Raw genomic sequence first — 12,309 nt, 5'->3', positions numbered from 1 at the left:
GGTTTATGCATAAACTGCATAGTGTTAACACTCTTTCTGCACATTATACTCGCATGGGCAATTGATCCACCTGGCAAATTTTTGACACATTTTGGCCCATGAGTCAAACAGTTTGCACATCCCTGGTCAGTTTTTTACAATTGTAGATATGACTTTTTACTTTTGAACAGAAATAAAGCCAGTGTTTCATCTCCCAGCGAAAGGGTGGTTTCTCCTCCGTTGACCAAAGCGAAGGCGTTCGCGGCTGCCATGACAACGTACGATGGGAGTGTGGCAACTCCAACTGGAACCAAAGGAAATAAATCAGGTAAGAATGGTTTTGTTGGACCAAGGGTCAAACAAGTTGAAGAAAAATAAATCAAAAAATGTTCTTTCATATTTTCACCTCCCATTTAGTTTTTTTAAAATCTATGTGTTTGTCATGTATTTCGTTTTGTTTTAGCTTTTTTATTGTGTTTATTAGAAAATTTTTCCTTTCTTTATGTCAAGGTGGGAGCAGCCGATCCTCTGCCGGCTCCTTCTTCTTCCACTTTAACCCATCCCGTTGGGGGCGTTCGTCTACGTCATCTTCTGGTGGCGGTGCAAGTCAGGGGGCTCACACCCCACCCGCGATGGCCCCTACCGGTTCCCAACCCACTTTCTCCAACAAACTATCTCGTGAAAAACTTAACTTGCCTAACTTGAAGAAAATGACAGTTGCAAAAGAAAACTAGTAAGTTTTGAACTGTTTTCATCGTCAGTTTTTTTCAACTAGTTCTTTTACTATGTTTTTTGTATCTAAAAGGTTACAGTTTTTGGATTAGTTAAATAAACTTGCGTTATAACTTAGCTTCCAGTACGATTAGAACAATGTACAATATTTGAGGCGAGCTGCATATACAGGGCAATTGTTTCGATTAAATCTCAATCAGTGCAGCTTTGTGGATTGTCGTGTGTTGTCACCACAAAGCTGCACTGATGAGACCTGTACGCGGCTCATTTAAAACATATTATTGGCCCATTTACTTAATGTACGGTCGTTAAAGTTGCTACTTTGCCTCGGTTTAACTAATTGCTGATGCACAAATAAATCATGTTGCCAAAAACGCAAGTAAGCCATTCAGTGTATTTCACAAGTAGGCGATAATGCCTGTGGTCTCGTTAGCGTTGCAATAACGAACAACCGTTTACAGTCATTTCTGACGTCACATTTGGGTCTCCTTCATTTGCATATTATATCCACAGCAAAGAGAAGGTGAAGCAGTGGGTTCGTGAGCAAGCCAAACTTTTCCTTGAAACTTACTTTTCTGCTCCGGAGTCTATGAAGGAACAAGGTGGCGCGAGCAGTTTGTCGCAAGAAGCCTCACTCCTCACCCAACTCTCATCCATTGCCCACAGCCTCAATGTCTGCACAGTAAGTTAACCATTCCAAACCTTTTGAATTAGATAAGTTATATATATAGTGGCTTGGAAAAAATGGAGCCAGTAACTCTATAGGAATTGTAAAGTTCATCCGAGCTGGTAAAACATGTTTTTTTTTCCCAAATGTGCATGGATTGCAATGTGGTTGGCAGTATGGTTTAACAAGGACCACAAATCGCTTGTTCAAATGTCGTTACCGTAGTTGGCTGTTTGTAGAACTCAAGATGTGAAAAATGTATTCTCATTGGAATATCCGAAGGAATGTATGATATTTGGTGCGATGTCCATGTAGTTAAAGATTGAGTATTGGTAAAGGATACCGCATGTGGTGAAACAAGTAGTTGCATTCTACGCAGAAAACCTCATAAACAATATATAAAATTACATTACAGGACGCCACAGGTGCTACACAAAATCTCAACGAACTATGCGATATCGTAAACACCTCAGATGTATCGTCCTTCGAGCTCCAACACAGCGGTATCGTCGCCTCCGTGCTTCGATTTCTCACCCGCGATGGTACCAATGACGTCACAATGGACCAAAGCGATTCGCCGAAAAACGCCCCTAAGCGGAAGTCGTCCACTGCAACCACGCCTCCGCCGATGGTCACTAGGCGGCGCAGTAAGACAGAGAGCAATCCACTCGTCTCCCAATCACTTGACGTCTCAAAACTGGGTGAAGTTGCCGAACTGGAACGACCAAAAACCGCCCCTGAGGTCCCTGAACTCATGGGCGCCACCGAGCGACAAATACGTAGCGATGCGTTTGAAATGGACGCGGTTGACGAGGGAAATTCTGACAAGACGTCCCAAGGTCATGACATTCCAATGACACGCGACGACCGCTTGAGGGCGTTCTTAAACACCTTTGCTGGGTTGCCGGTAAGATCGGTTTTGTTTCTATATTTTGTGGCTTGTTATGTGGGAATGTCTGACGTTTTCTTCTACAGCTACTTTAAGGCGATAGGACGATCAGTCCATATGTATACTTGCCTCTGGTAGATTGTTTATACCGATTTCAAACCGTGATAAATTGATATAAACCCTACGAACAAACCCAACTAAATAGTTAATCCGGTCTCTGTCAAAACGTGTATATGGTGACTCGGTCATTCCATATAGTGTTATAGTTAATAAAAATCCATTGGGTGCAGGTTAACCAATTCTCGGTGGACGAAATCACATTGCACGATTCCAGTAGCGTCTCACCACTTCGTGCGTTCGTTCAGAAGCTCAATCTGTGCGTCAACCAACTCGAACAATTCTCCGTGAAGTCACATGAAATTCCGAGTGCTCCCGGCAGGTGAGTCCAGGTCGACGGCTTATAACCGTCATAAATACGTGTTTTTGGTATAACAGCAAAAGCAAACAAGGTAAAAAAATATCAATCGGTTTCATAAGATTCCTAGAGCTCCAAAAGGAGTAAAAGACGATCACACCAGTATAAGATCTTTATTAAAGAAATATTAATTTTGCCTATTGGCATCTTCAGTTTCGTAAGATTATAATAATTTCAAATAAGAATTCCGGAGAAAAACAAAAGTTATGGTCGGTTGCCAATTTCAACCAGAAATGAGGTATATTTTGTACGACACAACACAAACCACCGTTTTGTTATTCCACAGAGGTTCCCAGGCACTTTCCTTCTTCGCAAAGCATCAACTTAAATGTCAGCTTCAACGTCACCCTGATTGCTCAAAATCGAAACAGTGGCACGGAGCCCCAGTTCGTGTGAGTAAAAATTTAATTTGGGCGAACAAGTCACAATGTATCACATAATATACTGTTTATCCCAGCATTTCTCGCCTAAACGGCTTTTGATAATTTACATGTTTCTTGGAGGGCCTTGTGGTTTTTGAATACTCTGTATAGACCAAAATTCATCCACCAAATGTGTACAGTTTGGTAACATCTATGCGTGTACAGATGCCAGTGTTTCACGTGTCGCCAAATTTTTAAGCCATGCACATTATTGTAATATTAAACCCCGAGAGAAATTGAGACGTTTCTGCACCCTTAGAAATAACTCAAATCAACGTATTTAAATCTCAACTTAGGTGGATCCCCTCGCCCTGGTGCAGGCGATCGAACGTTACCTGATAGCTCGCGGATACGGGAACACTTCCGGTGACAACGACCAATCAGAACGCAGGGATGTTCTCATGTTGATGGGTGATGAGGATTCAGAGGACGAGATAGAGGTGGATGAGGACGATGGAGAAGATGACGACGATCTGGAGTCAAATACTCCTCTCACATCAGGTTCGCTCCCTTGCAGGCGACAAAGTCTCACTTTGTCTGTTCACTGGATTTTGCGAATTTTTGGCAAACCCAGTCTGTTCATCAAATCTTTGTTGTTTACATGGTCGAGTTGCTGCATCATAACTCTGATAGTCTCGCCAGATTGCAGACAAAACGTTGATTCAATACAATCTACGTTATTTTGTGCAAAAAAGATAGTTTCAAGAAAGATTTGCTAATTCTGATTACATCAACAGAGCACTCGTCATCCGCTACGTCATCGGCTGTTTCTGCGTCATCACACAAGCACAGACTCGAGTTGTACGTTGGATCTCATCGCTTGCCCTACAACATGACTGTTTACCAGGTTGGTGTTTTATATCAAAAATGTCTCAGTCCGTGTATTGGCTTTGTAAATTATTTCCTTTTCCTGCTGAAAGTCAATGTTTTCCTCCATTTACCCATTTATTTAATCTCCTGTTAGCAAAACCATTTTCTACCAAAATTACCAAAAAAACTGTCAATAACAAATTCACAACATGACCGTTACACGCAGGCGGTGAAGCGTTACAACGATGAAAGAAACCGCTCCCCCTCGTTGATGATGTCATCGGACGAACGGGACACTGATGACGAAATCGGCTCCATCGCCAGCACTGGTGTATGGAACACTACTCACGTCATTCAGTAAGTTACACAAAATGTTAAAAGAAGCAGAAACACGAGACTAGTTTGCAAGATTAGTGTTGGTTAAACCTCGTAAATTATCTCTTCAATTGAGGAGTTTCACCTTTTATTACACATTAAACTCGCGGCTAAGCGTACAGAAATGTGAACGATAAATAACGTTTTCATTATTTGAACAGTTACAAACTGGTGAACAACGCCGATTCTCAAAGTTGTCAATCTTCATCGAGCAAAAGAAATTCTCAGAAAGTTTCGCCAAAATTGTCAAAACGCAACGACGCCCTCTGGACCTGTAAGTTATTTTGTTAATTCCATGAAAGTGTTCTAATTATTTTTTCTAAATTAAATGCAACATGCAAGGTTTAACTTGATAACAAGAGTAAGAAGTTAATCGTATACAGTGTGTTCTTACAGTAATTTAATTCTCTTCTCGTGAGAACTGGGTATAAGTTACTGGGGTTTATGTTGGCTACGTTCTGTGTTTTTATGCTGACCCGCCTGACATATAATCTTACCTCCAGAGGATTATATAAGTTCCTACGCACATGAGTGACCTTCAATAATAACATCAGGCCCTCCGTATCCTATTGTCTCGTGGCCAACACCATGCAAACCTGTATAGGGCAGGAGTTCTCCAACTTTTTAGGCTCACGGCAAACTTGGATCCTCTTAATTCGTTTACGGCACACCAAACTTTTAAGTCGGTTCAAGTTATAAAACAACAGGTGGCCCTGGGTAGGTGGACGAATTGCCTTAATGCCGGGCTGATTTTAGTTCTGAACGTTGTTTGTTCTTAATTAGTGTTGTCATGGATAAAAAAAGGTAGTCTATATAACATTTTTATTGTGTTTAAAATGAGCCCGCTTCACATTATTATCAAAGGTACAAAAGCAATTAATATGAACACCAACGAATCTTGTGTAATATTTTCATGTGTGTTTGGTGTTTTTCAGCTGGCACAGTTCCAACACTGAAGCGGCCACTCGACTCCTTTCTCACAGAATCACTGCCATCAACTTTTACTACTTCGGATCCAAGCAAAGAGGTACAACAGAAAATAATGATAGTGTTTAACCACAGCGGTACAACCACCAAATTAATACTTGTTTTACGCACGATATGCCAATAGATTATTGCCCTACAAACGGCGGCTTTAAAATGTTTTCTGGTTTTGAGTATGTGGGTGTATATCACGCCTGCAGAAGTTACCAATGCAATAAAGTTTCGCTGGATTTTTTATTTCAATAAACAATTCTGACAAATGTCCGAAATGGCTTGAATTTTTACTGACATTTCGTAAAATCGACCAATGACCGACAAATGACACAAAAAAAACAGGTTTCGCACTTATGCAATATGTATTAGTTTATAAATCATGTTGTAACTCTTCATAGCAATGAACACTCACTTTGTTGCAGGTCTTGTGTTTGATGCGTGTTGTGTTCGGGGTGACGAGATATTGGCACAACTTGTATTCGTCTACCTCCCTCACAAGTGACAGACAACTTCTCCCCAATGCTGACTTCATCAACAACAAGCTGGTTGCTAAATGCAACAGACAACTTTTAGGTGGGTAATGTTGGTAATGTTGGTAATGAGTTTACGTGGTTAAAAACATAAGTTGTTGGCAACAAAGTCCTTGCTACAACTTGTGGCAACAAAGTCCTTGCTAGTTTTCTATCATACTGTTTGTTGGATCAGCTTCTTCAGCCATGTTTGCTGGTGTACTATGGTACTTGAAAACTTACCTTGGCCGCCACTAATTCTTAAGCTCATGTTCAAGTATTTACGGTTGTGTTTTTGCGAAAGAGTTGTTTCTAAGGGTTAGGCAATGAGTTCTTTTTTACAGGCCGATTTTCATAATTGCGTGTTCACACAAGTTATCTAAGAGCAAACCTAAGTCCTTTGTCTTTCAATTCTATTTGCGTGTTCATAATTTCAAGTACGAATTTCATAAAGCGTATATACTATAACATTAGAATGAGTCATCAAACCATGGCACTGCGGTGTTTTTAAGGTGATTATATCTATATCACACGTCAAAGTAAGTTAACCAACTATTTCACAGATCCACTCATGATCATGACTGGGGAACTCCCTTCGTGGCTCGGGGAGCTCGCTCATGCGTGTCCATTTGTGCTTCCTTTTGAAACTCGCCAGCTTCTGTTCCGCGTGATATCCTTCGACCGGGATCGCGCCATGCAATACCTTCTCGATACAGGGGCTGTACCCGAACTAACGGCTGCGGTCAGCAACAGTGCGTCATCGTCACTCAACCATGACGCCGGAAATCGATTTATGCCGAAAATAGAAAAAAAGAAGGTTTGTGATTTGGTTTTGAAAGTCGTTTTTGTTTTTTAAGCAAATGTTTAATTTTCTATCAATTTATGGAATCCAGGTTACCCTGGTTAAAATCCCGATCAGGTTTCCTCTTTGTGTATGGGTCTTCACCGACGTTTCAATTTTTTTTTTACCGATGTTTTAATTTTTTTTTACCGATGTTTTAATTTTTTTTTTACCGATGTTTTAATTTTTTTTTTTACCGATGTTTTATTTATTTTTTTACCGATGTTTTAATTTTTTTTTTTACCGATGTTTTAATTTTTTTCCAGTGCATAGTTAAGCGCGACCACTTGCTCCCCCAAGCGGAGAAGCTGATGAACGAACACGGCCACACAAGAGCGCTCCTTGAAATTCAATACGAAGATGAGGTTGGAACGGGGTTGGGGCCAACCCTGGAGTTTTACACACTGACAAGCCATGAGTTACAAAGAAGCAACCTGGCTCTATGGAGATCAGATGAGAAATCTAATAGTGTTGGTAGGTTGTGTTTCAACTGTAAAGTTATGGTGGAAGTAGTTTGCACACTACCTTTAGTTGTAGCCTTTTGGTTTTAATGTAAATACACGTAATTGAAACGCGGAATGCGGCAAAATCACTGGAGCTTGCAATCACGTGAATAATTAATTTTGTATGGGAAGCAGACAACGCACAAGTAATGCCATGCTTTCGCATAGCAAGGCAGGATCGCCCCACTGCGCAGGCCCTTTATATTTGGCGATCACAGCTCTAATATTCTGATCATAAGGTTCACTGACAAGTCGGGAAAGTGGCTGATCCAGCTTGGCTGCGAAGCCTGTGAACCGAATGGGAAGCAGCTTTGAAATACTATAAGTTTTAAATCTGTCTGTTGTTGTACTACGGTGTGAAAATTGTTTGTCGTGCTTAGTTCTCGACTTGAATGTGCATTTGTTACTTTTCGCCATTTCTCAAACGTATTTAAAACGTCGCCTTGGGTCGAATGTGGTAAATGCTGAAGTAGGGAGTTTCAGAGTTGGTCGGTAAGCTGTTTACGTTCTTTTCGTCTACAGATAGCAGCAACAACATGCAGCAGCCTTCACTCAAGAAACTGGTGAAGAAAGTTGCCGAAATCGTGGAGGAAACGATGTCGAACGCCACAAACGAACCAAGCTACGTCCACTCTCCCGTCGGTCTCTACCCTCTTCCCATCGGTCGATCATCCAAACTTGGACCCAACGCGAAAACTTGCTCGAAGTTTCGTTTTATGGGAAGATTGCTCGCCAAAGCTGTGCTGGATGGGAGAATGGTATGCTGTTGTCCTGTATAGTGTGTGGTTTATATGCTGAACCGTGCGCAACACGCTGTGTGTTTGCCGTATAGATTAGGGCTGATTAAAGTATGGGCCGTGACCCTCGTCGCAAATGAAATATTATCATCATGACGTCGAATATAATTTTTTTTTAAATATATGCGAAAATTGTGAATTGTCCGTGTAAGCATGAAGCATTTTACAATCGACAATGGAAATGTAATAAAATGCGCTTTTCTGTATAACTGTGCCATGAATTTGAACAAATATCCGACATTTTCTTCTGTTCAGGTCGATATCCCGCTCAGCTTGCTTTGCTACAAATGGCTTTTGGGCAAAGAACACACGATCACGTGGGTAGACTTGGAACAGGTCGACCCTGGAATGTCGTTGACCTTCAGTAAATTACAGAAGGTCCTCCACCAACGGATCGCCCTTGAACATCAAAACTCGGTAAAGTCGGATGACCGCAAGGCGACGCCGCTATGTTTTTTTGTTGTTTTGATCAAAGCCTTTCTGTTGTTAAAGGTTGAAGATAATTGCGTATTGCTGATTATACGTGTCATTTTGAAACTCGATAGACAAAAAACAAAAAAACACATATGACTGATGTACCTAATGAAAGTACATGACGTTGTCAACATACGAACATACGATACCCAATGAAACAACGTTTGCAGATTCTGTACAACCTTTTTTTCCTAAACGTTGTTATGTAGAAAAAATAGTTATTTTTCCCTTTTCTAAGCCATTCGGCAATTTCTGCAACTCGGTTTGGATTTCAGCACAAAATATGCGCAGTTTTATTTGTCCCGGATGTTATAACGAGGAAATTCGGAAAATATGTATCTTAAATATTGATAGTCGTTAAATCTTAACTGGTGTATGTAGGATCATTGACAATAGAAATATCAACACTTGCCTATTCGTTTACAGGAAGAGTCGGAGCGGAGGATCTCCAACCTCACTATGGACGGATGCAAGTTGGAGGATTTGGGACTTGACTTCCTTCTTCCGGGATTCCCCAACATCGAGCTGATGAAGGGGGGAAGCAAGTTATCACTGAACATCCAAAACCTCGACAAATATCTTAGTGTAAGAGCAACCTCTGTTCTTGAAATAGCGACTTTGTACAATTCCGCTGGGTTTCTGGTCGTTAAGCTCTTGTAGTTGGTTAACATTTCGATCGAATACTGTCCATCACAGGTCAGTCGGTAGAGCGTTGGGCCTGGTCAACCAGGGCCTTGAGTTCAAACCTCGCTGGGAACTTGATTTTAGAAAAGTGACTGATCCAGCTAGGCTGCAATTCTTCCTTGGCTGCGAAGCCCGTAAACCTAATGATCGCGATACGATAGCTGTGATCGCTAAGTAAGGACCTTCGCAGTGGGACGATTCTGCCAATCATGCGAATGCATGAAACATTACTGCGTAGTCGAATCTAATATTAAAATATTTTTTGCAAATGATAAATGAAACTGAATTTTATACGAGGATAAATAGAGTATGCGATGGGCCAGGTGCACTCATAAGTGGAGAACTGCACGGGGAATTGAATCAACCACTCGTTATGACATGCAATTAAAATACGAGGGTTTGAAAGTTTCGAAGGTTGCTGTTATCTAACGCCGCTACTTTTACAGTTGATCGCACACTGGACGCTGGTAGAAGGAGTTCGTCAGCAACTTGATGCACTGAAGGAAGGATTTCAATCAGTGTTTTCACTTCAAACTATCGACTTCTTCTTCCCGGAGGAGGTGAGTTCTCTAACATAGTGAGGAATGACGATACGTTGCCGTACATTGAGTAGGAAACTTTTAATCAACAAAACTTTCGCAACGAAAATTAATCGAACTTTTTTTTTTCTTTTTCTCCCGCCGAATTTTCTGAAAAAGGCAATAAATTCACGTTAATTATTTGTAAATTCACGTAAAAAACGTGGTTGAGGTATCTATAGCTGTTTTCTGTTATAAATACACGAAATTTCAAAAAAATGTTCAACTTTAGTTAATTATTCCCTTATTTTTCTCCCTCCAACGTTCCTTGAATTCCCACAGCTTGACCAGTTATTCTGCGGTGCTCGATACCAACCCTGGAGTGAGAGGGAATTAGCGGATTCTTGCCGTACCGATCACGGTTACAACCATGACAGTGAAGCCGTCAAAACCCTTTTCCGCGTTTTATCGCAATACGATGCAACCGAACAACGCTCCTTCCTTCAGTTTGTTACTGGAAGTCCCCACTTACCTGTGGGAGGTACGACAGTTTAGCAGCTACTTTCGTCCGTTTTGAAAATCCCCTCCTTGTGTCAATAACACATGTTTTTTTGGAGATTTATTTTCCTTTTGATGGGTTAACCTTCCGGACACTGGAAAAAAATATGTGTTAATTTTAAGCAATTAATTTTGGTGTATTTTAGTATAAGTCAGGCCCGATGTTGTAAGCATTATTACGTCACCAGCTCTTAAAAGGACCAAGGACGTAACGTTAAACTCCATGTGGTTGCATTCCAATACAGCCTATGTAAAAACCAAACAAAATTAAAAATTTTGTATGACGCAAACAGATCCAGATTTAAATGTTCTTAACCACAATAAGGTTAAGGAACCACCGGTGTAATTTAATACTTAATACACTTTTTTGTGACGTCAACAGGTCTTCGGGCTCTCCATCCCCCTCTAACAGTTGTACGCAAAACGTGCGAAGAGGGACGGAGTCCGGATCAATATCTTCCTTCGGTGATGACTTGCGTCAATTATCTGAAGCTTCCAGATTATTCGAACGAAACCGTCATGAGGCAGAGAATGACAAAAGCGGCCACCGAGGGACAAAAGTCCTTCCTTCTCTCGTAGACGATAGGAGACAATTTCTTTTCCCAAAATACGTGTTGTTGTATTTTTCTCTGAACATGTGTTGTTCTCTCGTATGCTTGTGCTTTGTGTGTTGTCCTCGCTGTTTCGCATCCTTCTAAAGCATCCAAGTATTCTTTTTTTCTTAAGGGTCCCGGTGAAAATGCAGGTATTCGACGACACAAAAATTTCGCATTAAATTGTCAACAGACGCTCGCAATCAAAAAACAATGATTCACAATTAAGGTAAAACACTCAAAAAGATAGATTAAAATACTCGGTGGCTCACAACAGGCCCTTTTTGTACACTGTACCTTACTTTTGTGCTGTTGCATTTTTCGAGGACTGGACGCTTGCTATTGCTACGGCAGACTGTATGTTTCCACTCAATCCCATGAGAGCACTACCGCGAATACACCCGACTAAACTCACCACTAGACGTCAGGCTTTCGTGCCAAGTTGTGTTTTAAGTTCTCGACGTCACCTTATTTAGCACACCACAAGATAAGTTGCAATTCGTTCATATTTCCCCGTTGTATGAGCGGTGTTTGCGTTACAGTAAGCTGTATTCGTTCATAGACTACGTTTTTGCCCCTGTTGAGTATTTCTTTTGAGCATAGTGGATTTCTTCAAATGACACAAACCTGGTCAGTCTACCCGCTCTTATGCTTAATATATAGTGCCTGGATTGTTGACAAAGAAGTTACTTAGAATTTAATTAAAAAGCAAATGAGTTTGTGTTCGCACTTGCGTTAATTCAGCGGGCGTTATGATGATTTGATGCCTTCGTTCCAAGCTTCCGTATGCTTTTCACGACAGCCTGCGTCCGCATAACATGTCACCGCGTTACTGCAGCACTGTGTGTTTTCTTTGAAAGTATCCAGCTAGCTTCAGAGAAGAGTATCAATAAAGTTCATCTTCCAGCATATCGACTACAGTATCATCAATCGTTCACTTGTCTACCGCTAACACTACGCACAAACATTAATTTCAAAACCAACAATTAGTTGAGCTAAAACTTTCATGCTTGTTGGAGCAATCGCTGGCTTTTGTTGCTTCCGTTCATCGATTGTTGCTAGCCGTTTTAAAGTTTTGGTAATTATCAAAGTTTGGCTCGTAGTGAACTTCCGAATTTCCTTTGCAATAGAGTAGGATCCAGGAGGGCGAATGTGGTTTTGCCTCCATGGATCCCCCACATTGGCAAATAAAGATTAAAGCTCAACTTAATTCAGGTAGTTTAAATGCTCAAGACAACGATTTGTCTCTGTTGTGTGCTCACATGCAAACGTTGTAGGCTGTTTTTGTACAGCTTTAAAAGTTGCATATTACTTTTTAGTCGGTTCTTTCTTCCATAAACAAAGTTTCTTTAATTTAAAACCTGAATTAATTTTTTTTTCAAATTTATGATGGATGATTCGGCCAAAATGCATCAGGTTAACAGTTGTGGCCTGTAGTTACAAAAATATTTCTGAAAAATATTTCACCCTGTGGTATAGGATTATTCCAAACAATTTCCCCGCCA

At 40.8% G+C, this 12,309-nt stretch overlaps 1 protein-coding gene across 1 annotated transcript in view; it reads left to right on the top strand.

Moving 5' to 3' along the window:
• LOC145903401 (E3 ubiquitin-protein ligase TRIP12-like) overlaps nucleotides 1–11,598 on the top strand; it is a 28,679-nt gene extending 17,081 nt beyond the window's left edge. Inside the window, exons 27-46 of the mRNA XM_082991486.1 lie at nucleotides 171–307; nucleotides 490–712; nucleotides 1,225–1,393; nucleotides 1,794–2,285; nucleotides 2,558–2,706; nucleotides 3,029–3,134; nucleotides 3,461–3,665; nucleotides 3,902–4,011; nucleotides 4,201–4,331; nucleotides 4,511–4,623; nucleotides 5,285–5,376; nucleotides 5,750–5,900; nucleotides 6,400–6,653; nucleotides 6,944–7,151; nucleotides 7,703–7,938; nucleotides 8,233–8,394; nucleotides 8,878–9,036; nucleotides 9,582–9,695; nucleotides 9,996–10,194; nucleotides 10,594–11,598. Coding sequence (XP_082847612.1) covers nucleotides 171–307; nucleotides 490–712; nucleotides 1,225–1,393; nucleotides 1,794–2,285; nucleotides 2,558–2,706; nucleotides 3,029–3,134; nucleotides 3,461–3,665; nucleotides 3,902–4,011; nucleotides 4,201–4,331; nucleotides 4,511–4,623; nucleotides 5,285–5,376; nucleotides 5,750–5,900; nucleotides 6,400–6,653; nucleotides 6,944–7,151; nucleotides 7,703–7,938; nucleotides 8,233–8,394; nucleotides 8,878–9,036; nucleotides 9,582–9,695; nucleotides 9,996–10,194; nucleotides 10,594–10,790 — 3,607 coding nt within the window. The 3' untranslated portion in view covers nucleotides 10,791–11,598. The remainder of the gene's footprint in view (nucleotides 1–170; nucleotides 308–489; nucleotides 713–1,224; nucleotides 1,394–1,793; nucleotides 2,286–2,557; nucleotides 2,707–3,028; nucleotides 3,135–3,460; nucleotides 3,666–3,901; nucleotides 4,012–4,200; nucleotides 4,332–4,510; nucleotides 4,624–5,284; nucleotides 5,377–5,749; nucleotides 5,901–6,399; nucleotides 6,654–6,943; nucleotides 7,152–7,702; nucleotides 7,939–8,232; nucleotides 8,395–8,877; nucleotides 9,037–9,581; nucleotides 9,696–9,995; nucleotides 10,195–10,593) is intronic.
• Nucleotides 11,599–12,309: the final 711 nt, after the last annotated feature.

This window comes from Ascidia mentula, chromosome 5 (assembly GCF_947561715.1).
Source record: "Ascidia mentula chromosome 5, kaAscMent1.1, whole genome shotgun sequence".
In the NCBI taxonomy this organism is placed as follows: Eukaryota; Metazoa; Chordata; class Ascidiacea; order Phlebobranchia; family Ascidiidae; genus Ascidia; species Ascidia mentula.
Note: the sequence above shows the minus strand (reverse complement) of the source record. Positions and strands in the feature narration are given on the sequence as shown.